Here is a 27,659-nt window from a genome sequence, read left to right as displayed (position 1 = left end):
ATAGAGAGTTTTCAATAGAGGAGTCTAAAATGGCTGACAGGCACTTGAGAAAGTGCTCAACATCCTTAGCCATCCAGGAAATGCAAATCAAAACAACTCTGAGATACCATCTCACTCCTGTCAGAATGGCTAAAATCAAAAACACCAATGACAATTTATGCTGGAGAGAATGTGGTGAAAGGGGGACACTCCTCCATTGCTGGTGGGAGTGCCAACTGCTTCAGCCACTTTGGAAATCAGTATGGAGATTCCTCAGAAAAATGGGAATAAACCCACCACAAGACCCAGCAACTCCACTCTTAGGCATATATCCAAAAGATGCCCATTCATACAACAAAGATGTCTGTTCCACTATGTTCATAGCAGCTTTATAAGTAATAGCCAGTATTTGGAAGCAACCTAGATGTCCCTCACCCGTAGAGTGGATAGAGAAAATGTGGTACATCTACACAATGGAGTACTATTCAGCAGAAAAAAGTAATGGAATCATGAGATTTGCATGCAAATGGATGACACTAGAAGAAACCAACCTGAGTGAGGTAACCCAGTCACAAAAAGAGAAACATGGCATGTACTCTCTCATGTATGGATTTTAGAAATAGATCTGGGGAGTGCCAGCCTACAATCCTATGGCCAGAGAGTCTGGGAAACAGAAACTTCATTTAGTGGCTGATCGAAGAAGAGGCAGACTCCCTTGGTTACGTACTGAGCTGAACTCAAGAAAGCCAGTAACAGAGAGGGAGGTCTGATGATCAAAGTGATTAAGACTGGGCTGGTTTAACCCCCAGAATCAGCTGACCAGACAAAGTTTAACTCTTGAATCCCAGGCATCAGCCTGGGAATCCAGCATGGGTCTGATCAAGACCCCCTGAATCTGGGTGTCAGTGAGGAGGCCTAGGTAATCTATTGAGCCTTGGGCAGCAGTTCAGTACCCATCCCAAGTATACACATGGACTTTGGACTCCCATAGAACAATGTGAGGTGCACTCTCACCCTGAACTCTTGGGGAAGGGTCTAGGCCCTACCCTGGATGAAATGACAGACTATGGACACCCCCATGGCGGGCCTTACCCTCCCTGGGAGAATGAGGGGATAACGGGGAGGGCTGTGTCAGGAGGAGGGCACGGGAGGAGGGGAGGGAAAGGGAGAGGAACCTGGAACTGACTTTGAAGCAACCTTGTTTCTTATCTAAATTTCATCTGGAAAATAAAATAAAAAATATAAAAAAATTAAAAAAAACATTAAGTCACTAAGTCTCATCAGTGCTACCTATATGCACATAGGTGTGGTGTTATCTATTGGTGCATGAGGAACATGACATTGGCCACCCATCAGATAAAAGTGGCCCACCCCCTGTAGCAGTCCTCAACCGTGCTTCAGTTGGGGTGGGGCCTTAGCACTACTCCTGTGGTTCTCAACCTTCCTACCGCTGTATCCCTTCTACAGTTCCTCATATTCTGGGTGACCTGCAACCACAAAATTATTTCATTGCTATTTCATAACTGTAATTTTGCTAATGTTATGAATCATAATGTATATATCTGATATGTGACCCCTGTGAAAGCTTATTCAATCCACAAAGGGGCCACAACCCATAGGATGAGAACCGCTGCCTTACTGTAATACAGTTTTTAACATGATCTTATTCAAGGAGCCACAGTTTCTGTGAGTTCATGAGTGTGACAGCCATGCCACGTCCAGAGGACAGAATCTCACAGCTCCCTTCTCCATCTTCCAGCCCTTACATTTCTTATTCCTCTTCTTCTGTGATATTCCCTGAGCCTTGGTGGGGGTGTGGAGTGGGGCCCAATGCCAATGCCCACTACAGCTGAGCACTCACAGTCGTGTAATTCATGGCGCTTTGAACTCTGCATTAACTATAAAAGCTTTAGACAATTTGGTGTGCCAATAGCCTCAGAACTATTTGCTGGATTTTTTGTGTTTCTAATGTATATATGCATTTGGTTGGAAAGAACTGGCCTCTTGAAAATTCCTGTCTCCCTGCCCCTGATATTTTCTCATTTGAATTTATTCATCGGGGTTTTCATTATTTTACTCATCAAAATTTTGCAGTTTACCTCATGTAGTTTTGTACATATATTGTAGGTTTTTAAAAAATCATATCTCATTTTTGAGTGAATGTGAATACTTTTTAAATTTTACATTTAATGTGCTCATTGATTACATATGGACAAACAATTGTTACTTTGTACTCCCTCTAATTGGTTATTAATTCTAACAGTTTTGATATTGACAATTTTTCTATACAGGTGAGATATATATCTAGTGTCTTGGAACTTTTTAAACATTGTCTTTGGTATAAAGTAACTGCATTTTAATGGTTCTAAGTACAAATTACTTTATCTTGCTTTGTAAAAAAATTTAAATTAGAAACAAGCTTGCTTAACATGTCAATCCCAGCTCATTCTCCCTCCCTTCCTCCCCCACCTCTTTTGAACCCCCCTATCCCTACTACACTCTACAAGGAGGGTGAGTCCCTTCATGGGGGAATGTTCAAAGTCTTTCCTATAATCCAGGGAAGGGCTTACGCCCTCCCCCATGTGTCCTGGCTGAGACAGCATCCCTCCACATGAAATGGGCCCTCAAAGTCCATCTGGATGCCAAGGATAGATGCCCATATATTGCCTGAGGCTCCAAAGAATGCCAAGGCCTCCTCACTGACACCCACATTCAGGGGGTCTTGATTAGTCCCATGCTGGATTCCCAGGCATCAGCCTGGGATTCAAGAGTTAACCCGTGTCTGGTCATCTGTTTCTGGGTGTTCAACCAGCCCAGTCTTTTTTTAAATTTTTATTTATTTATTTATTTATTTTGGTAACCACCCAAGTCTTAATCCCTTTGGTCATCAGTCCTCTCTCTCTGTCACTGAATTTCTTGAGTTCAGCTCAGTGCTTGGCCTCTGCTTCCATCAGCCACTGAATGAAGGTTGTGTTTCCCAGACTCTCTGGCCATGGGATTGTAGGCTGGCACTCCCCAGATCTATGTCTAAAATCCATATATGAGAGAGTACATGCCATGTTTCTCTTTTTCTGACTGGGTTACCTCACTCAGGATGGTTTCTTCTAGTGCCATCCATTTGCCTGCAAATTTCAGGATTCCATTTTTTTTTCTGCTAAATAGTACTTCATTGTGTAAATGTGTCACATTTTCTCTATCCACGTTTTGGTTGAGTGGCATCTAGGTTCTTCCAAGTTCTGGCCATTACAAATAATGCTGCTATGACCATAGTGGAACAGACATCCTTGTTGTATGAATGGGAATCTTTTAAATATATGCCTAAGAGTGGAGTTGCTAGGTGTTGTGTTAGGTTTATTCCCATTTTTCTGAGGAATCTCCATACTGATTTCCAAAGTGGCTGTACAAGTTAGCACTCCCACCAGTTGTGGAGGAGTGTTCAAAGGGGAATGTTTTGTTCTAATAAAGAAAACAGTTATCTAAGTGGACACCAAATACCAGAGCTCCAATTTTCATATATCCTATCTAATACTGAAAACAAAGTCACAGACTAACATCAATCTATTAAGAGTAGATTATTTTAAGACATCCTCTGTCCCATAGACACATTATTTTTAACTAAATGAACAAATAAATAAAACAGAATCAGAATTAGTTGTGATCATAACTCAAATGGATAGAACTTATATCTACAGAATTTTCAAATTTAATAAAAAAGAATACATAATCTACACAGCAGCACACATATGTTTTTCTAAAATATACTACATCCTATGACATTCAACAAATATTTAAAAATTATAAATGTTGAAAGCACTACTTGCATTTTAGCTAACAACCATGCACAAAAATCCTAAACATTTACAGAAAAAACTGTCCCTTAGTAAGTATTAAATGCCTCAAATAAATGGAGATTAAACAAAGCACTATTAAATGTTAAATTGATCTAAAAGAAAATCTAATCAAAAATCTTTCCAATGGCTAAATGAAAATGAAGAGACAATACAAAAAAACTTCTACAGTCTTTAGCAGCCTGCAAGCAGATTAGAAAGCTATGAAGAGGGTACACCACCCTCTCTGCCAGTCATTGGATTCAGTTCCCACAAGGTACCCTGAGAAACACAACCCCACCCACCTCATATTCTACCCCATGGCCAACCACCTTCCCCCTAACATATGAACAGAGCATACAGGCAGAAGCACAACCAACCATCATGGAAGAGCAGGAAAAGTTGGAAGGACACTCTCTATAGGCACAGGCATAAGACACAGAACTTGGAAAAACATACTCCATAAGCACAAGTGAAACCCAAACCAGTCAAAAGAAGTAGAGGTTATGCTGGATTTATACTGGCAAATCCCGCAAAATTACATCTGATACAACTGTACTGGACCTGATCAGTAGCCAGTCATTAAAATACTTTGGCATTTAGGCCAAAGGTCAATAAAAGGAAGACTTAATAAAGGAACAATAGATGCATCCAACCAAGATATCACAGGAATCACCACCTGTACCTATAATTATCCCAAACCCAGATAGATGAATTCGCCTATAAGAATATTACTCAATAACATAAAGAAAAATATAAGACCATCAGAACCTATTGGTCCTACAACAGCAAGACTTGAACTTCAAAACACAGATGAAGCAGAAAAAATGACCTGAAAATATAAATTCATGAAGAAAACATACAGCCTTAAGGAGGACATTTAAAATTCCCTTAAAGAAATGAAAGAAAAGACAAACAAAAATTGAATGAAATTTAAAAATCCTTTAAGAAGGTCAAGAAAGTCAATAAAAAGTCAAACAAATTAACAGAGAAACAGAAATCAAGTAAAGTCTGGAAGATTAAAGTCTGATTAATCAATGGTTTATGTGGGAAGTCCTGTGATTAAGTCAATAAAGCACTGTTGGCCAATAGGAATCTAGATATGTGGGACTAGGAGTCCAGGAGTACTCTGGGAAGGAGAAACACAGAGAGTCAAGATGTAACGCCATGAGGTAGGAAGCACAGAACTATTCTCCAGTTAGAGAAACACTTAGATTAACAATTATGGGGTAATTACTTAAGTCAGAACTAGCCAGTAGGAAACAAGCAAGGCCAACAGCTTCATAATTAATATAGCCTCCTGTGTGTTTATTTGGGACTGATGCGGCTCTAGAACAAGGCTGGCAGGAAGGCTTCTCTCAAAGAAAAAGCTTCCCTTTACATAATGGTGACGAGGAGTGGGATGATGAATTTCCATGTAGAATGACAAAAGCTTTAAAGGAATTTTAGAAACAGAAGAACGGAGAGAAGCACAGATTTTTGGTAGCAGCATTTTCTCAGGTGGGCTCTGTTTTGCTAGCGGCAAGCAGAGACTCACGGCTTGCTGAAGGCAGTCATCCTGACTCAGCATAAAAAAAAAAAACCAGCAAGGTTATTTTAAGGGGCTTTGCTAATTATTTAAAAGTTGTACGTACAGCTGGAAGTGGCAATGGCCACATCTCCAAGCCGGCAGCTAGAGTCACACTTATGCCCACCATATTGAAAAAAAAAAAAACAGCAGTTTAAAACAGCCGCAGTTTTACAGATAAGACACCTGGCCAGAAAAACATAAAGATTTACAGTAAGGTCAGACTTAGATGAACAATACCTCTAATGGTTTACATTGTGTTTAAAAATATACGTAAGCTTGAGAGACAAAAACAAACGGCAAAGTGTTAAATAAGTAGAGAAGCCGGCTGTGGTGGCACACACTGATAGGAATTGCTCCAGAGGCATAGGCAGGCGTGTTTCTAAAGGAAACCCTGTCTCAGCGAAAAAGAAATTAAAGTAAAAGAAATAGAATAATAGTAGATAAATAAATAAGCCATGTAAAGATGGAAAATACACAGAAAGTCTGGATACTGTACGCTATTATGTTTTTCAGTTTTTTGATTGCTCAGGAAGGAACAACTGCTAAGTACATTTGATTATAAATGCAACTGAATTAATTCAACTTATATCTTTTGAAAATGCCTTGACTTCAAAATTTAAGTATAAGGATATGTTACTTAGAAAAGGAGTTTTCATTTGTGTTTCTACAGAAAATGAAAGCTGAGGATTCCTTCCAGGCTTCTGTGGTTTGATGAAACAAGACCCCCGGAAGCAGTGGACCAAGTGTTCCAACAACTGAAACAGCTAAGATGATGCAGTCTTACAGACCCTGAAGGACTTATACAGTTTTCTGAGTTTTGTCATGATCCCGATGGTATGAAAAGTGCCCCCTTCCAGCATGAAACAGTTTGGAATGAGCGATGTCCTAATTCCCATCTTGTTTATAAATCTTTGTTTTCATTTAAATGGGATTGTTTATAATTAGCTAGTGATCACAACCAATCTCTTTTTAATGGTAAAAAGGGGAATTATGGTATAGGTATTGTTTTTCATTTATTGATACAAATTCAAGGTCAATTGTGTGATGTGTATATTTCTCCTCTTGATTAAGTATTGTGCTTATACTGATCTTTTAAAACATAATGCATAATTGAATACAGACTATAGATAGTTACTTATAATAGAATTTATAGTTAGGTTTTCTAGATATACAGAAATATATTTGAGATAGATAAACAGTCTTCAAACCTCTCAAAGACCTTCAGAAAATGCCATTTAAATGGTTTAGGGTTTTTCTTGACAATGAGAAATGTCTGCTCCTGGCAGTACAAATTACGTCTGAGAGGAAGATGGTCATCGAAGAAACTTGTTATGGAGTTTGCTTTCAACATGGAAAGAATAGCCATTTGGGCAAGAAACTGCTCTTGCCTGTACTGCCTGACTGTTGTTGTTTAATCTGGACATGCAGGACCCACAGGAAAGTGACTGCTGAACTCAGTCTTACAGGGTTCCTGTTTCATGGAAAAGTCTATGATACTTTCTGCAGGACACAGAGAAATGAGTGACAGACTGTCAATGCAGATGGACAGTTTTGAAATTTCCTGCTTTGCTGAGAAATCTTCTGGACACACTGTGGCCTATGGGCTGAAGTTGGATGCCCCAAAGTTACAGAGAAACTTCGAGTGACTGTCCAGGCAGTAAGATGTCTCTGTCAATCCTAGTGTTTATATATTTTCCTTCTGTGGTCTTTGATGGAGTTGAAGACAGATAGTTATAATTATAGTTTTCCTTAGTTATAAGAGATAAGCTACATGTAGGACTTTGGACACAATAGGATGAGATAGATGATATTTTATTCAAATATTGCTAAATGTTGATAGACAAAATATTGTAACTATGTCCTTACTTGATAACTGTTCTTTTATATATAATCTGACATGTTAAAGTTAAGACCTTTCTTTTTGTTTAGACAGAAAAGAGGAAATGATGTGGGAAGTCCTGTGATTATGTCAAAAAATCAATGTTGGCCAATAGGAATCTAGATATGTGGGACTAGGAGTCCAGGAGGACTCTGGGAAGGAGAAACACAGAGAGTCAAGATGTAACGCCATGGGGTAGTAAGCCTAGAACTATTCTCCTGTAAGAGAAATACTTAGATTAACAATTATGGGGTAATTACTTAAGTCAGGGCTAGCCCATAAGAAACAAGCAAGGCCAACAGCTTCATAATTAATATAGCCTCCTGTGTGTTTATTTGGGACTGATGCAGCTCTAGAACCAGGCTGGCAGGAAGGCTTCTCTCAAAGAAAAAGCTTCCCTTTACAAATGGTAACTACAGATTCAAGCAAAGCCAACAGAATACAAGAGATAGAAGAAAGAATCTCATGAGTTAAAGATGTGAGAGAGAAAAATCTTAATTCATCATGGAAAATGTTAAATCCAACAAATTATTAACACAAAATATTCAGGAAATCTTTGGCACTGTGACAAGACCAAAACTAACAATATTATAGAGAGAAGAGGGAGAAGAATACTAGCTCAAAGGCAAATGAAATATATCCATGGAAAACATTCTCACTAAAAGAAGGACATGCCTATATATAGGTAAAGGAAGTTTACAGAAGACCTAATGAACTGGGCCAAAAAATGTCCCCTCACCACATACTAATCAAAATATAAAACATAAAGAATAAAGAACAAATATGTAGGGCCACAAAGAAATGAGGCCAAATAACATATAACGGCAGACATTTCAGAATTACATGTGAATTCACAATGGAGTCTCTGAAAGCTACAAGGTCCTGGACATGTGATCTGCAGACATTAAGAGACCACAGTTGTCAGCCCAAACTACCGCATACAACAAAACCTTCAATCAACATGGATGGAGAAAGCAAGATATTCCATAACAAAATCAGTTTTAAAAAAATTATATCCAAAATCCTACATTAAAGAAAGTATCAGAAGGAAAAGTCCAACCAAGAAACTAGCTACATGCAGGATAAACATACAACAGCAAATTCCAAGAAAGAGAAACACAAATATACTATCATCACCAAATACACAACCAAACAATAGTATTAATTCACAATCCCTGGTCATTATAACCTTTGTTTATTATTATTTATTTATTTAATTAAAATGAGAAACATGTTTGCTTCACATGTCAATCACCGCTCCCTCCCCTCCTCCAACCAAACCCCACTGCCCTTCCCATCCTCCCTCTGCTCCACAGGTAGTGTGAGTCTTACATGGGGAATCTTCACAGCATGTCATATCATCCTGGGAAGTGCCTGGTCCATCTCCCACGTGTGCAGGCTGAGAGAGCATCCCTCCATTTGCAATTTGGCTTCCAGAGTCAATTTGTACAACAGGGATAAATACTGAGATGCTACCAGAGGCCCCATAGATTACCGAGGCTTCCCCACTGAAACCCACATTCAGGGGATCGGGATCATTGCATGCTGGCCTCTCAGCTACCAGTCTGGAGTCCATGGGCTTTCCCTTGCTCAGGTCAGCTATTTCTGTGGTTTCCACAGTCTGTTCTCTACCCATTTACTTATCACTCCATCCTCTCTGCAGCTTGGTTACAGGAATTCATTTCAGTGTTTTGCTGTGGGTGTCTGCTTCCGCTTCCATGAGCCACTGGATGAAGGCTTTACAATGGCATATAAGGTATCAAAAATCTCATTATTGGGGAAGGGCATTTAAGGTAGCCTCGCCATTGTTGCTTTTGTTGCCAGATGGTGTCAACATTGTAGATCTCTGTAAATCTCACTAGTTCCTGATCCTATGCCTGGCACACTAAACTTTCTATTTAGATAATATGCTCTTTCCCATGGTTTAATAAGAACTGTCTCAAAGCTCTGAAGGAGACTAAAACAAGAAAGCTTGAATGCTAATGTCTTATAGGTCAGAATAGTCTCCAGATTGAAAACTTGTCTCTTGTGGGCTCCCACAATGTGTGGAACACACACAACTAAGGAGCACTGTTACACAGTGGTTTCTTTGTATTAAAATAGCAAAGATGGAATCCATTGTTTTAATATATCACTGCAATGGTTCTTTGTGATTTCTTGATTCTTGATCTTAGTTAAAATAGGTGCTATTTATGGCATCGGAACAGTTGTATGGGGCCAAATTCAGATTAGTAATTGTTTGACACTGGAAACTATAAACTTTCACAAAGGAGTATGAGAATAATCACTCTCTATCTCATGGTGGAAAACAGAGGGGGCCCTACAATATCTCTCTAATTTTGACCATGGTAAAGAGTGAATAAGGCGTCAGACAGGTAAACTCCACTACAACTTCTCTGTGTTTCCAGATGCTGTTTATTTGGGGACTATCAATCTGGCAGCCTGCTGTAATTCATGTGACTTAGATACTTGGTTTAGATGTATATATCCTAAAAGAAATGTTATTGACAGTGAGGTTGAAAGCACACTAGGATGACATGTTCTGCAGACTATGGAGGCCTGAGAAATAACTCTGAGGTTTATTCATGCCCAAGAGTCTGGTTCATGCTGTTAGTTAAGGAAATGGATTTCATGATTATAAGAATTCAATTCAATTATTCTCCAATTTCAGAAATATTGGAGAAGGCTCCAAAAGTAAACAGCATATAGAGCAAAAGCAGAATGCTTTATTCCAAAAAACTCCCTGGAGTGAAGGCCTTTATCCTGTAATTAGAGGATAAATAAAATCCTATTTTTTGCCTACACAGTTTCTCAAATTTCTATGATACTTTAATATATTTTTTATACTCTGGTGACCACAGCAATAAAAAACTTTTTGTTACTACTTCATAATTGTAATTTTTCTGCTATTTATTGTAATGCAAGTATCTAACAAGCAGATGACCACAGCAGACCCCAGTGAAAGTGTCATTCTATCATCAAAGGGGTTGGTCCTAACACATTTAGAAGCCTTGTGTTAGAATATACCATGAGAATGTAATCTAGATTTTGATTGAAAGCCTTTGAGAGATATCCTTGATTTGTTCCATGGGTGACATCTCTTATCTTCAAATATCATTGACCTCGGAGAACTTATTTTGTACAGATTACAACAACAAATCCACCTGAATAAATGATAAGAGTATTCATCTACCACTCAGAGTCTGTGTTCTGTCTCCATCCCAGTTTTATTTTAATCTGCATGTGTATAGTACTATGCATGGATTCTCTCCTCTGGAGTGATACTCATATCCTAATAGAAAGTGTTTGAATATGAAAATAGTTCCACTGTTGTGCAAGTGGGCACACCTTCTTGTCATTTTAGGTTAGTATATGTAGAATTCCTGCAAATGTAAGATCATTAGTGATTTTTTCCCAGGAAATATCAAACTATTGTCCAGCAAGGAAAAGCATCTAGATCATGTCCACTTTAATTCCTCTATTGTGTATCTGAAGTACATTGTGTCCTAAGAAATATGATCACATCATCCTGTTCTATTGGGCAAATAAGAGAAATAAGAGGATGCCCTAATGGTTGCACAGTCTCTGGATTATCCATGACCAATAACTAATGATAAATTCCTGCCTGTTACTGGGCATCTGCTTAATGATGCAGTTCTGAAAATAACTTTTTTTAGCCATATGGTGTACAGTTTTATTTTGTTTTTGTTTCATTATAATATAGCAGGTTTCTATGAGATTTCTTGATATCTATCAATCTTTATTGGCTTATTTGTTTACATTTTGGAGTTCCTTATGATTTCTAAATTCTAATCTTCTGTCAGATGTGTTGGTAAGGACTGTTCCATTCTGTAGACTTATCCTTCAATCAATTGATTGTTTTTGTTTTTTTATTGAACAGAAGCTTTTTAACTTCAGGAAGTCCTTCTTGCCAATTTTTTATCTTATGTGTTGAATAAATAATTTCTTTGTCACTGGTCTATTTCTGTGAAATAATACCATCCTAAGACAATGCTTATAAAGAAACCATCTAATTTGGGGTTGGCTTTTAGATTCAGATGGTTATTATATTATCCTCATTGCAGGGAGCATGCTAGCAACTGTGTCACTAACATCTTTAAATCCTGATCCAGTGGCAGCATGAAGAAATTACTTGGCCATGAATGGCGTTTTGGACAATCAAACCCTATCCCTAATCACTAACCCACTGTATCAAAGTCATACCAATTTAGCAAAGTCTCTTGATGGCCAAAGTGTTTCTGACTAAATCTTTCTCTTATCCATTGATGAATAAAACTCTGATTGGCAGATTGGCGAGGCAGGCAGTATAGGCAAGTCTAGGAGATGAGGAAAATGCTGGGAAACATAGGCAAATGGAGTCATCATGTAGAACCCAGGAAGAGAGGACAAGAGAGCTGTATTCTGGTAAGCCAAGATAATGTGGAAATATATAGATTAATAGAAATGGGTTAATAATTAAGACAGAGTTAGCCAATAGGAAGTCCAAGAAACTGGTAAACAATTTTAAAACTAATATACCATTTATGTGTTTCTTTGGGGTTGAGGTGGCTATAGGACCAGGCTAGTAGGAAAGAAAACAAAAGCAACAGTCTCTCATACTGCATATACCACAGCTTCAAAAATTTTGCATTTTCAGGTTTTATATTGAAATATTTAAACAATTAGGTGGTAATGGGTGATATATAATTGTCTGGTTGCATTTTCTATATGCACATCCACATTTTCTGGAGAAGTTTGTTAATGATGCTGTCTTTTCTTCTGTAACCACCAGTTTAGGGGTTTGCATATTTATATGTTTGGCACATGGTTCACTCTGCTTGTTTGTCAAAATCTGAGTATTCAGGTCTACTTAAGTAATCTGAAACTTTGTCTGTGCTAATAAAATACTGTTTATTATTCTACTTCTATAGTATAACAAGGTTAGTTATTGTAGTTCCCCCTGTTTTAATCTTTCTAATCAGTTTCCATTTGAAATCTAAGACTTTTATTCTGTCTGAAAAGATGTTGATCTGGTTTACATTGTATCTATCCATAGGTTTTGGTAGGATAATCATTTTCTCAATATCAAATCTACAAAGCTAATTGTATATACACATTTTATCAAGTACTATCTTTGATTTATTTCTTCAGAATTTAAAAGAAATTTTAAAGGTGAGATAGATGGCTTGGCCTGCAAACATGCTTGCCAAATCTGACAATCTGTGTCAATTAGTATGACCCTGATGGTTAAATAGGAGAGGTGATTCTAGAATGTTGTCCTCAGATTCCAACATGTGTGTTCATTCACCTACACACAAATATATGAACAAAAATTAAATGTGCATTTATTAGTCCTCTATTGCCTTATTGATTTCTTTCTTTTTATTTTTATTTAAATTAGAGACATGCTTGCTTCACATCTGAATCCCAGCTCTCTCTCCCTCCTTTCCTCCCCTGCCACACCAACCCAATCCCCACTCTGTTACCCAGGGAGTATGAGGAAGTCCTGGGGGATCTCCAGAGTCTGTCATATCCTTCCTTCAGGGCAGTGACTATGCCCTCCCACAAGAGTCCACGATGAAAGAACATCTCTCACTGTGGGTTTCATTATTAGTAGTTTGATTCAATGATTTGTAATAAAAATAGACAGATAATTCTATTTATCTCTCATGAAATATTTTTAGAGAGTAAAACATTTCAAGTATAAATCACCAGGACAATTTCAGAGAAAATAAGGTCTTTTGTGGAACAAAAATCAGAAAACAGAGGAGGATGTATAATCTTTTCACTAGGAAGACAGAGGCAGTTATTTCTAGTAAGTGACAAATTTGAAGGAGAGTAATCAACCAGAGAAGATCCTGACATGAATGAAGTTGGTAGAGACTACATGAAAAAATTTCTGGAGACTTCCAGTGAAGTGAATAAATGGTTGTGGTTAGCAACACTTTTCTTCAACAAACAACAAAAATAGAGAATTAAAAAAAAACATGTTTTACTAGAGGATAGCACTGCGGTGCAGTTGGAAACTTAAGACATTGAGTCACCCTAAGAGGAAAATGGCATTGTAAAGAATAAATACGGCAACCTCTATGGAATTCTGCATGCTATTATTTGAAACAAACCGGTAAATAAGATGACTTGCGGCAGCCTGACATAGTCTCCACTCTAACACTGCATCTATTAGTTCTCTACAAAAGTAGCTTATTTACATGGTTTTTCTGACTGACTTGTAATGTCATCCCCCTCCCAAGACACTGGAAAATTCCAATTTCTCCATAGGCATGAGAAAACATTAAAGTAACCAAATCACACTGTTGAATACACATCAATGCACCTGTTCCAAAATAGACTTACACATGAAAACAGTAAAATCTACCAGGCTGGAAAGTCAACACCCCAGTAGGTGAATAAGCCTCACATGACCATAAGCCAAAGCTAATGGGACACTTATAAGTACATTATTTTCCAAACTCAATCAATGCAGCAATATAACATATAAGCAATATTTCCAGAAGCAATTTTTCATCACTAAATAAACCAATGAAATTGATAGAGGTAAAAGAATATACCAGATTTGCATTAAAAGTTTTAATATAAGAAATATTAAAAGTAAGAAGCATACACACACACATATATATATATATGCATATATATAGTATATATTACATAAAGCCTCCACTGAAGAAACTCTGAGAGATCCTGCCAATTATCACTAAAACTTTGGCCTTATTTAATCTCTAGGAGGAAGTAGCTGGGCTGTAGGTATGTTAGGGGATTTTGTTCCAGTCTATTGCACTGTGGTCATGGGTAATTATATGTCTGCTGACAGAAGTAAGTGGCAGCATCTTCAGCCTGGACACTGCTGATTGTGAGAGAATAAGAAGTCCCGGACCCACTGCCACTGAAGTGAGTTGGGACTCCAGAAGCCAGGTTGGATGTTTGGTAAATCAGAAGTTTAGGGGAACTTCCAGGCTTCTGTTGGTACCAGTTGAAATAGCTGGTGCTTACACTTGAGCTTGCACTACAGCTGATAGTGACCTTCTCCCCATGAGATGCAGCCCTGGATGCTGGAGACTGGGTAAGAACAACTTCTCCTCTGGACCCTATGATCAGGATAAAAAAGGAAAGAGAGCATGGTTAGTATACATAGAGACACACAAATTATTTGACATAATACAATATTTAGAAGACACAAAATGAAAGGCAATTTATCTTACATACAAAATAATATTGGTTTCTGAACTCAGAGTCTATCTTACCTGTGACACTGATGAGCATGAAACTGAAGATCTGCACCCAAAAATCCATTGCGTTTTCTAGTCTCAATCTCAGATTAATTGCTACTCTTCTGAAAAGTCCATAACTTTTAAACAACTGTGAGATGTGTTGTGGTTTCTGAGGATGAAATATGCAAATAACAAGATATGTCATAGACAGCTCTTGGCTTATACACCCTTGTAAACCTATATTTAGGGCAAACCTGGGTAACTCAAAGCAGTGTCTACATATTTAGAGGTATTACACTGACAATGAAGGACATTCCTTTGTTTTTCTTTTTCTCTCTTCTGGTGAATAATTCTGACCCAGAGTATTGCCAATGCATTTCTGTGAAGCCTGGTTTAATTTGATCTTCTAAGTAGTTTGATGATTATTTTTCTCATGATAAAGATGTGTTGAGCTTGATTGTTTATAATGTAACTCAAGAATATTTGGACACATTATATGCTTCCTTGATTTCCTGGAAGTTACTCAGGTGACACCTTCTTTGATCATCGAATCTTAACTTGAATGTTAACTCATTTTCCACCAATTAGATATGGGACTTGCATGCAACAATTGACAGAAGGAAAGGATCTTTTGAATCAGGGAAGACTGTTTCTAGATGACAGTTCATGAAGAGGCTTTTTCCCCTGCTATGATGACCCTGGACTTGCTGGATCTCCAGGTTTAGTGTTTTAATTTTAGGTACGGTCAATGCCATGACAACTATAGACAAAGGGAACAAAACCATAAGGGATCTTATTGGGGGCAAAGTGGATTAAGAACCTATGGACTTGCTGTTTTTTAGTGTGACAGTGGTTTTAATTCTATGACTGGTACTATGAACTAGAAAGAAAATGTGTTAGTGTTGCCCTCTTCTGGTAATATAGTCAAAATAAAAAGAATGTTTGGCATTGTCCATTTTGTAATATAAAGGAAAAGATGCATTCATGAACTTCAATATACCATTGTTTTTTTCACTGGATAGTACTCTATTGTGTAAATATATGACATTTTCTCTGTCCCCTCTTTGATTGAGGGGCATCTACATAGCTTGCAGGTTGTGGCTATTATAAATAATACTGCTATGAAATTAGTTGAACAGATCTCCTTGTGGCATGAATGCGCATCCTTTGGGTATATGCTTAAGAAATGCTGGATCTTGAGCTAGGCTGATTCCCATCTTTCTGAGAAGTCACCAAACTGATTTCCAAAGTGGCTGCACCAGTTTTCACTCCCACCATCAGTGGAGGAGCATTTCCCTTTCTCCACATCATCTCTAGCATAAACTGTCAATGGTATTTTTTTTATTTTACCATTCCTCCACGTGTAATATGGTATATCAGAGTTCTTTTGAGTTGCTTTTCCCTGATGGCTACGGATATTGACCAATTTCTCAAGTGTCTTTTAGCCATTTTAAATTCCTCTATTGGGAATTCATTGTTTATTTTTGCATCCCACTTTTTAATTGAAGTATTTTGTGCTTTGGTGACTAGCTTTTTGAGTTCTTTGTATATTTTAGAGATCAACCCTCTGTCAGGTGTGGTTGGTGAAGAACTTTTCCCCTTGTCTGGGCTGTCATTTTGTCTTGTTGAAAGTGTCCTCTGCCTTACAGAAGCTTTTCAGTTTCAGGAGGTACCATTTATTTATTGTCAATCTCAGTGTCTGCACTACTAGTGTTATGTTCAGGAAGGTACCCATTTAAGGCTACCTTCCACTTTCTCTTCTAAGTCGTTCAGTGTGTCTGGATTTATGTTGAAGTCTTTGAAACATTTGGACTTAAGTTAGGGAAGGGTGATAGATATGGATCTCCCTGAAGTCTTCTACTTTTAAAATAATGGTACACACTATTGATGTTGGTGTGTCTTGTTTTGATCAAGAGACTACATGTGAGTTTAAGATGCTGCTGCTCAATAGCAAGGAAAATACTGATGCACCACACCACAATGTAGTAAAAGACAAATACATACAATTTGGATGTAAGTTTATATTGAAAAATAAATATTTTGGTCAACTTATGAAGGATAAAGTTACTAATATTAACCACTTAATATAGAATCATACTATGTGGAGACCATGAAATTACACTGAGAACAGATAGGTACAGACTGTTGCAGGATAAATGTTGACTTTTATGGAAAATGATATTAGAATTGTAGGAGCTTTTATAAGATATTCAAGGGTGGAAATATAGATGAGTGTGTAGTAATTTTAAGATGTACAGTCCTATGGATCATCTTGTTAAACATTATGACTTCCTGTCTTTCAGGAGTGATCAATTCTAAGTAGTTAGGATAAGGAAGGATATATACATCCTCTTGAATTTACTGTTATGCTTCACAGCTTTTTAGGCAATGTATTGTCAAAGGAAGATGAATGGATATAGGTCTATGCTGAATGGCTCTATCACTTCAACTGCAACTGGCCTTATTTTTTATGATCCTGCCATAGATGCACCACCTCCAAGAGTTGCTATATTAGGATTCTTAGATGGGAAACACATTGTCAAGAGACTATTATTCTGCAATCAGTATTACTTTTCCATATTGACATATGGATTTCTTTTACTCTTTTATGGGTAAAGTTTTTCATTCATTTGATTTTGAATCAGATATAAAAGTTAGTTTGGTCTCCTTTATAGACAATATTTTTTTAACTTTTAAAAATTATATCTTAATTACATAATTTTCCCACTTCCTTTATTTCCTTCTAAATACTGCCATTCACCCAACAGGCTCTTTCTTAGATACACTGCACTTCTTTAATTGTTATATTTTCAAGTACATGAATGCAACTTGATCACTCCATATTGCATATCCTATAAAATATGCAACTTATATTTGAAATAGACAGAGACCATCATGGAAATAACTAATCAAAATACAGAAATCAGTGTATCATATAATGCTCAGTCACAAATGGCATATCTACATTACAAATAGCTCAGGGATAATTGAAGTAGAGGGAGTGGGAAAGTTGTAAAAGCCAGAGACGTATGTGTGTAACTTTGAGATAGTGTTTCCTAGAAACTTTTGGGAGGCTACATCCATGAGGTGTAATTGCTGTTGCCAGACAAGACTTGAAAAATGATGTCATCAATGTGCTTGCAAACATAAATGTGGGAAAGTTTGAAAAAATCCACCACAGATGAAGACTTGTAAATAATAGGAGAATGGGTGAAATGTCTTACTTTAAGTTGACCCAACAAGGATTTATACAATATCAAGTTAATTGTTGGGGCCTAGACCGCACAGGGTCTCTGAGTTGTTTGTCAGCTGATAGCCACAGGTGCATTCTGTTTTCTAGTCCTGGCTTACTGCCCCTGCACTTCCCCACTGAAATCAACATCTAGCATGAGGAAACCACACTCTCTTCCACCTGGGGTTTTTCTACTGTGTTTTAAGACTATATATAATACTGCTCCCTCCTACAAGAGAGAGACCTCTTAGCACTTGCAAAATAAAGACAATTCATAGTACAAACAGCTGGACATCTGGTCTTTCTTTTTCTGATAACTCGGAGTAGCTTGTGGCAAGGGCACTGCAATTGGAGGTCCCACCGAGATCCAGAGAGACTTGGAAAGACTGGGAAAGATCGTCCAGAAAGAAGACTCAGAAGAGGAGAGACTCGAGAAAGAAAAATAATTGAAAAAAGGTAGCTCAACTTCTAACAGTAAAACTGAATAGTCAAATCTCCAGGCTTTTGCTTGAGAGATCACCTTCCAAGGAGAAGGTGTATTATATTAATCTGCAGCATTTCTCCCAGTCCATTGAGGTCAAGAAAGTAAAGGGGAACTGAGAGACTGCCCTCAAAGGCTGGCCAGAAAGTAAGGCTATGAGGGTTATTGGAAAGGGGTTCCAAGTTAGTGGTACCAGGTAAAATCTGCAGACCTTTGCCTGCAAGGTCGGGAAAGAAAGGGGAACCTGAGAGATCGCCCTCAGTTGGAGGGTGGATTGAGTAAATCTTTAGGCTTTTGCCTGAGGGATCATCCTGGGTTGGAGGATGGACAGAAAATAGGTGAATTGAACATTGGTAACAGTTTGTAAACGAGGTACTTATATTAAGTGTAAGGAAAGAAAAAGTTAAAAGTATATGGAATGGAAAATGCATGGAGGGTCTGGATACTGTGTGCTGTTGTGTTGTCTTTAAACTGCTTAGTTTCTAAGAAAGAAACAAAAACTACTAAATGGCATTTGATTATTAATGCTGATGAAATAATCCAACTTACATATTTTGAAAATGCTTTGACTTCTAAATTTAAATATAAGGTCAGGTTACTCGGGAAAAAATTTCTGCTTTTGTTTCCACAGAAAATAAAAAGCTGTGGGTTCCTTCCAGACTAATATGGTTTAATGAAGCAAGACCACTGGAAGCACTGGCCCAAGTGATTCAACATCTAAAACAGGTAAGATGATGCATCCTTACAGACCCCCAAAATAAGGATTTATACAGGTTTCTGAGTTTTGTCATGATCCCCTTGGTATGAACAGCGCCCCTTAACAGCAGGAAGTATTTTGGAAAGAGCAATACCCACATTCCCAAATATTGTTTTTAAATGGTTGTTTGCATTTATATATGGTTGGTTAGGGCTACAAATGCAATTCAATTTTGTGAGTCATAACTAAAACCTTTTTACAAGGAGTGGGTATGGCTGTATCCCCTGAAAAAATAACAAAAGCCTATGACATGGCCTAAGAGCCAAATAAATCTATATGAAAGATGCTATACAGTAGCTAACACTTCAAACAAAATTTCAAAAAAAAGGGGGAGATGTTGGAGCCTAGCCCCCACAGGGTCTCTGAGTTTTTTGTCAGCTGATAGCCACAGGTGCATCCTCTTTTGTAGCTCTGGCTTTCTGCCCCCCACATTGCCCCACTGACATCAACATCTAGCAGGAGGAAAGCATGCTTTCTTTCACCTGGGGTTTTTCCACTGTGTTGTAAGACTATATATAAGTCTGCTCCCTCCTACAAGAGAGAGGCCTCTTAGCACTTGCAAAAAAATAAATACACTTCATAGTACAAACAATTGGACATCTGGTCTTTCTTTTCTTGATACCTCAGAGTTGCTTTTGGCACAGATGCCGCAGTTAATGGCAATATGAGATTACATTCTGAGTTCTGAGTATTCTGTTTGTCATTGCCCCAGTGAATACTAATAGCAGGGTAAGGGATTACCTGATTTGCATTACATGGAAAGTGCCAGAAGGGACCCAGAGCTTCTCATCATGATATGTGTGGTCATGACAGAATCTGTCTTCTACGTAAAAATTGTCTAAACATGGGGACAGACAAAACAACACAAGAGATTGCTATTAGATTCCAAACAGAAGTTGACGGTAAGATCTTACTGATGAATAAAACATAATATTTGACACAGAACATGAAAAATTAAGAAATTAATTGGTGTGGTCCTTCTAATGGCATATTGAAGTTAACCATAACACACTTTTGATGGTATTATGGCATTTTATAAAACATGTATGCTCCCTGATGAGGGCAAGAACTATATACAAGTAAATTTGCAACTCTACAGGTATCTGTTCTTGTCTGTTTTGTGTCATTTTTGTCAGGGAAACTCTTTTGTTTTTGGAAAGAAATGAAAGAAAAACTTCATGACTAGTCAGAATTATGATAAGAAAAAAACTGTGTGCTTAGTCAAAAATGAGACACCCAAATTAACCTTCCACAACTAAGGTAAAGACAATATGATAGAAATGGGACAGAAGAAATTGAAAAGCCAGAAAGTGAGAAGGTGTGCTATGAAATGCTTTTACCTGGCATTAATGGACCTATTGCCATCATGAAATCATTGTTGTACTGGTTATCTGCCTAAGACTACACAAGAATATGGTGTCCTATATCCTGGCATAAATGGGGAAGGCCATCTCCAGGACTTAAGCTATACTGAGCAGTTATTTGTGTTAGTAGTTGCTACACAGATATGAGGATTCTTTTTAAAGGATTTAGCTACTGGTAGGAAACCATAATCGAGAAAGTGGACAAGTTATTATGTTCGTGTTTTATATCTCTCTGTTTATACATTTGATCAATGCTTCTTCCTTAGTACAGGCCCTAGGAAAACATTGTGCTAATGCAATCTCCAGGGATGTTTCAAAAAGCAGAATATCACTAACTATAGATATATTAATAATATGTTTTATGATATCAGACAGTTCAACCAGTAAAAATAAAAGCAAGGGCAGGTAGCAGATCTATTAGACTTCTTCAGGGGCCTCTGGGGACCTTGGTTGTTTTTTCTTTCTTTAGTTTTTATTTCTTTTTTGATGCAGTATTTCTCTGAGAGATTTTACTTTCACAGTCAGCAGGACCCATTATGAAGATATGGCACAATTTTATTGTAAGAACTCTAAGGTAGAAGATATGGTTGTAAAATACACAATCACCTACATGGATGAAGTTGGGACTAAATAACTAGCAAAGTAAAACTGCACAAAGTTGGGAGCATCATTTCCATATCACTGGACTATCAAAAAAGTTCTTGGGAGTGTATATTAGACAAAAAATTCTTTATAGCCAGCTGAGACCTGGTTTCTAAATGAACAGCAAGCAATTCTCTATCTTAACAGAATGAGAGATACCATAAAAGATTGAGTCATTATAGGCTTGAGGAGACAGCTAACTCTCTCCTCTACAAGGATAACACCAAAAGGGCAAATTAAGAAATAGTGGAGAGACTACATTAAATGCCCCTCCTTGACAATAAGGTTGATGTCTACCTTATATACCATCCTAGAATCTTTATCCAGTGACTGATGGAAGCAGAGACAGATACCCACAGATTCACACTGAACTGAACTCTTGGAACCTAGTGACAGAGATGGAAGAGTGATGAGCAAAGTGGTCAAGACTATGATGGTGAAACCCACAAAGACAGCTGACTGGATAAGTAGGAGCTCTTGAATCACAGACTGATACCTCACCCTCCCTGGGGAATGATGTGGAGATTGGGTGGGGGGCTGGGTTGCTAGTGGACAATGGAGGAGGTGTGGGACAGGGAGGTGGGATTGACATGTAAAGCGTTCATGTTTCTAATTTAAATAAAAGCATTACAAAAAAGGAATCAAACTTCCTATTCCCACCTTTCCAAAACCAATCAATAGCTCTACTGTAGACTCCAATTACCCTTTGTTGACAAACCTGTGTTTGCAACATCACAATGACACATTTTTGCTATATGAATAGAACTGAGGCTATCACTAAGATGGCCCAGGTACAATGATCTCTATAGTTTATGAAATCTAGAGTGCCTCAATAAGGTCTGTGCTGCTGAGGCATATGAGAAGAATCTATGTTACCAAGCAGTCTCCTGGGCTTCTTCTGCCAAAATGTTTCAAATCTTTCACAGTCTAGATACATGAGAGACATGCTGTCAGCAGTTGTGGGAACCACTTTTGAATAATAGCTATGGGAATAAAATAATTTCACACTTATGAATCTTGGGATGGTTTATGGAATTACTTGTAACATTGTGGAACCAGTTGTTACACTGTTGACAGTGATAAATGGAAACATATTCAGGCTACAAGTTGCTAATGTAAGAATAAAATATTTTTCAGATCTACAGCTCCTGAAAAATCAGATCCTGGATGAAGTCTTCAGGACGGCATATAAGTTCGTCATCAGTCTCTTTATAGGGGCTGACATTTAAGATAGACGCTTCAATACTGCTTAGAATCTTAGTAGGCATCATCCTTGTATTTCTCTGGACATTTCCCTACTGCTAGTTTTCTCTTTAAATCTTCCTTCTATTGAGTTATCTCTTTTCTTGCTCACCTCTTTTCTTCCCCTGACTCAAACTTCCTGCTCCCTCATGTACTCCTCTCCCCTCCTCTTTATCCTAAATCCCTCCCCCCTCCCACCTCCCCCATGTGCTCAATTAGCTTGGGAGGTCAAATCCCTTTCCACTTCTCTGGGGGATCCTATATACTTTTTTAGGGTCCTCCTTGTTTCCTAGTTTCTCTCGCAGTATGGATTGTTGTCTGGTAATCTTTACTCTATATCTAATATCCATACATTAGTGAGTATATACCTCAATTGTATATGATTAAGTGGTTTGTCTCACTCATGATGATTTCATCTAGTTCCACCCATTTGCCTCAGAGTTTTGACCTCAAGGGAGTTGGTATTTGTAACTACAGCTGTTATGCTTAAATGAGTGCAAAATATATTTATTGTCCAGAATAAATAATTTCATAGTTCTCCAAATTTTGTCATTGATCTTCCATAGGACTTAAGGTTAGAGACTGTCTTTTGGACAGGAGCTTAGGAATATTCCCTTATTTCTGCAGTTTAGTTTTCCAGGCTAATAAAATTACTAAATCCATGACTTACCTGGTAACTTAATCTTACTGTTTCTGACAAAGATACTGAAAAAGGGATGGAGATGTGGTCAACTTGTTGTCACAAACTACAACTGAGTTGGGAAACATACAACAAATATGCATTGTATAATTGTATATTCTTTTTGAAGATCAATGGCTGTTAATCTTGCTCACATTTCATTCCCTATATCAGTAGCCTCAAGACCACAGATGTATTGTACTACTGTCGTTTGTGTGGTTCATCCTCCCACAATAATGAATGTCATATCATAAGTAAACTATCATGGAAGCTAAAATTTGTGTGTGAGTTGAGCAATCTGCTGTTGTTGGTAAGTATAACTGTGATAGTCATTAGAGATGAATTTGATTCTGAATGTCAGAGGAAGGTTGTGTTAGAAAAAGTCAGGCAGCCTGAGCTGCATTCTAACCCTCTTTCTGTTACATCAATCCCAGAAGTTGTAGGAAATGGCATAAGGAATAGTGTTTCCTAAAATCTCCAGATGGAAGTCAGTGCAGAAAACATGATTAGAGAGTTCCAGGATCCAGTTTTATGAGAGATCATACTCATTGTTATTGAAATATGTTACTACAGACCTTGGAAGTAACACAATTACGAAAATTGTTTGTTTAATTGTGAGACTGAATTTTAATTTAAACAATTCACAGTTCCTTTTCATTCTCTAAATCCTCTCATATATCCCTCCCACTGTCTTTCAAATTCATGGTCATTTTGTTTACTGTTTTTTGTATATATATATGAACAAGTTGACTTGATCCAACTGAAGCAACACAAGGATGTGTTATTAAAGATAGCCCCAGAATGGCACTACAAAGTGGAGTTATTAAAGATGAAACTAAACCAGATGGTGCTACATAGATTAACATAAATGGTTAATAATTTAGAGAGAGCTAGCCAATAAGAAGCCCAAGCTACCAGCCAAGAATTTTACAGTTAATATAGAGGTTATTTGTTTACTTGGGGTTCCAGGGCAACAGGAATCTGGCTGGGTCAGAAAACTTACATCAACATTCATGTGTGATTTAACTTTTTGAAGCAACTTTGATTTATAGTCTGTATTTAGTGGCTTCATCAAGACATCCATGCTGCTAATTGTTACATATAGTATACTTCATAGTAACTACTATAGTAATAAGCAGAGGTAGTTTCAGGCTCCATTGCAATTTGATACAATGTCATTGAAATGAGAGGAATACTGCTCCATTATTTGGACACTTGATCCGTTTTCAAAACTCCTTGACTTGTTCTTTAATTGCATCACTATAAATGGTCTGTCCTGTCAGTGGCCTTTTCCCATACAATGTCCTCTAATGTGTTGGGGAGTCTTGTAACAAGGATGATATTTCGGGTTTTAAAAAGTTGAGGGTCTTTTGCTCTGGAAGGAAGTCTCCAAATCTCAATGTCACTTAGGAAATTTGCATTGCATTTATGTAAACTTTATACTAGCTCTTTGGTTTATCTACATCCCATTAATTATAATGCTTTGTGTTTGCACTTTCTTCTTTGTACTTATTCCAATGGTGTAACTTCCTTAATGATTTTTTTCTGCCATTTAAATAACTTTTTCATCTGTCTTTTATATTTATGAGCTTTTAATGCCTCCTTCTGTTTTGATTTGTAATTACATCCCATTTATATCAAAGATGGAAGTTTGAGAATCTCAAGTCATAAATTACTAGCTGTTCAACATGAACAAGTGAGTTTGATCCCAAGACACATGTAAGAACTTTCCAAGCACAGTGACAAGGACTATATCCCCAGGACACAGAGAGGCATAGACATACCAATCCACGGGCCTCATTAATCACGCCATCGAGCTTACACAGAAATCTCCAGGCAGATGAAGTCCCTGTCTCACAGTGTTGATCTGTGATCCCTATATTTGCAGTCGTAGCCACATATGTTCACACACATATTCACAAGATCCCTCCAAATGACATGCACTCGTAAAAAAGACAATTTTAGTGTTTTCAGCAATCTAAAAGTTGTTACTCTCTTTTATTGAGTGATACATAATGTTTGTTAGAGAGCATTCCATGTGCTCTTGAGAATAAGTGTGTATTGATGGTATTTATTAGAAGGAGAATAAAATCTCTTATGGTAGGTGTTAGACCTTAATGATCTGCACTCTTTAAGAACTATTGATGAAAATTTACCTGAGATAAATGCTCCTGTTTACCTGGTCAGAACCCTGCCTGGCATTTCCCTAGAACATCATTTAGGACATTGCCAGCAGTACTGCTATTGGGTGAAGATCACATTTTATCTGACAATAAAGGAGTCTAGTGAGAGAAAGATGTTACTCTAGGATACACACAAAACAGACAAAAAATACATAACAGGAAAGAGATAAGCAAAATAGAGGCATCCTAACGAAGGTTAGTCCTTAAACAGTTAATGCTTTATTGACCCATGACTATCATGTCCTGTGAAAAATGGCCTGATACTTTGACCTAACTATGACAAAACTTTCCTCCCTCTTGATGGCACTAGGGACTCAGTTCCCTCCCCCAGGATGCTCTTCCCAGGGATTCCTTGGAATTCAGTATTAGCATTTGATTACACCAATATCTTCTTTTAAAAGACTTTTCCTACCATTGGTACTACACAGAATCTGAGGAATCTCAAGTAACTTACTTTGTAAAATGTACTGTCACCAGTTATAAAATCTCAGGATTTGTTTTTCCTCTGATTTATTTCTTGAGGTTATCTAATCTATACTCTCTATATTGAAGTTTATCTTCAACTTGATTCCTCTTTTATCATATAAGGCTTCTAGTTCAAATTCCCATTATTTTCATTCAAGAAGTGTGCCTTCTTTATTCTTTGATTTAGATGCCTTGATATTGATTACATACCCCTTCTAGTTCCTATTGTCACTCAGATTTCCATAGTATAGATTCTCAACTTTTTGTCCCTTCCTAGGTGTGAAATTTGTTGAATTTCTACTTTGCTTTGTCAACTCCATTCTCTTTGTCCTGGTAATTTGATCCTTTTATGTTGTTTGGCTAGCTCCAAATGCTATCTGTCTGTCTTCTAACTATGTATGTATATATGTATGTATGTATGTATGTATCTATCTATCTATCTATCATTTCTGTATTTAAGTATCTATCTGTCTATCCATCCCTCTAGCTAGCTAGATATTGTTTCTTTTAATCCATTGTGGGAGTATGGTAAGAAACAGAGTTGACCCCCAATATATATTTTACATAAAATCAAACATAAAACATTTAGTTTAGGGCCAGCCCATCTCTTCTCGAATGAAAGGAAACAACCCCCTGGCAGGTGAGCTCTGCTCTTCGTCATTGCCAGAGAACTGATGCCTGCCTTCCTCTTTTCCCCTTCATGGGCACTGTCCTCCGGTCGCTCGCCCGTGGGCCACGCTGCATTTCTTGAGGCTTAAAGTGGCATCCTATAAGGAGTTTCAAAATCACATCAAGCTCAGTTGAGCAGAAAAAAGGATCTACAAGACCGCGCAAATGTGGTTTTTGTAAGTCAAACAGAGACAAGGAGTATGGACAGTTACTAATATCTGAAAACCAGAAGATGGCAACACACAATAAGTGCATGCTTTTTTCATCTGTTTTGGTGTCATCACAATGCGATAATGAGAGTCTAGGTGGATTTTCTGTTGAAGATGTCCAAAAGGAAATTAAAAGGGGCACAAAGCCGATGTGTTCTTTGTGCCATTTTCCTGGAGATCTGAGAGAAACCTTTGCAAGACATTTACATGGGTTATTGTCGAAAACACAAGAAAACTGCACATAATTCTGAAGCTGATTTAGAAGAAACTTTTAATGAGCATGAACTGGAGACCTCATCTCCAAAAACTAAGAACAAAAGTTGCAAAGGAAGACCAAGAAAACTAATTTTAACGGGCTGGCAGAAGATACCAGGTCTACATCCTCCCATGGAACAGACGAAATGGAAAGTAGTTCCTACCGAGATAGGTCTCCACACAGAAGTAGTCCTAATAACACCAGACCTTAATGTGGATTTTCCCATATAGGGGAGGAAGAAACTGAAGCGAGAGGGAAGTTGCATATATTTAATGCCAAGAAGGCAGCAGCACATTATAAGCGCATGATATTTTCTTCTGGTACTGTCCAGCTCACAACAACATCAAGAGCAGAATTTGGAGATTTTGATATTAAATCTTCAGGAGACTAAGTGAGGAAAAAGGATGAAATGTACACTTTGCAGTCAGCCTGGTGCTATTGGATGTGAAATAAAAGCCTGTGTTAAAACCTACCATTACCACAAAGCAAAGTACATTGAAAATATGTCAAGAGGAATTTACAAACTCTATTGTAAAAATCAAAGTGGAAATGATGAGTGAGATGAAGAAGATGAGGAACGAGAAAGTAAAAGCTGGGAAAGAGGCAAGATTGATCAGCAACTAACCCAGAAGCAGCTTAATGGAAACTAGGTTTGTGGAACAGAGATAGTTAGAAAACTGAGAATAAGACATCTGTAACTCCTATGATATTTTCACTCTTTTCTAAAATATTAAAGGGTTTGTAACTTTTTACTGCCCGACTCATAGATTCTTCATTGAACTGCCTAAAAACACCTTGATTATTTTCTGAACCTTCACTAGACAGCAGAATCTGACATATTGATATTACATAGCTGTAGTGCATCTGCCCATATTCTCTTGAAAGTACAACTTTCTGTGCTGCCCAGCGAGCTCCTGGCAAAATAATGGAATCTTATCAAGATCAAAATAATGTCTGACAGCAGAAAATTGAACCTCTTTGAGGTTAAAGAGGTTACCA

The 27,659-nt window shown here is 37.6% G+C and overlaps 1 pseudogene and 1 gene segment (V, D, J or C); one reads left to right on the top strand and one right to left on the bottom strand.

Annotated features, from left to right (window-relative positions):
* Nucleotides 1-14,032: 14,032 nt before the first annotated feature.
* Nucleotides 14,033-14,646, bottom strand: LOC101838864. The segment is given in 2 exon segments: nt 14,033-14,358; nt 14,515-14,646. Coding segments are annotated over 2 exon segments (351 nt in total).
* A 9,920-nt stretch (nt 14,647-24,566) lies between these two features.
* On the top strand, nt 24,567-27,310 carry LOC101833940 (annotated as a pseudogene).
* The last annotated feature ends 349 nt before the right edge of the window (nt 27,311-27,659 follow it).

This window comes from Mesocricetus auratus, unplaced genomic scaffold, assembly GCF_017639785.1.
Source record: "Mesocricetus auratus isolate SY011 unplaced genomic scaffold, BCM_Maur_2.0 Super-Scaffold_100676, whole genome shotgun sequence".
NCBI classification, from domain to species: Eukaryota; Metazoa; Chordata; class Mammalia; order Rodentia; family Cricetidae; genus Mesocricetus; species Mesocricetus auratus.
Note: the sequence above shows the minus strand (reverse complement) of the source record. Positions and strands in the feature narration are given on the sequence as shown.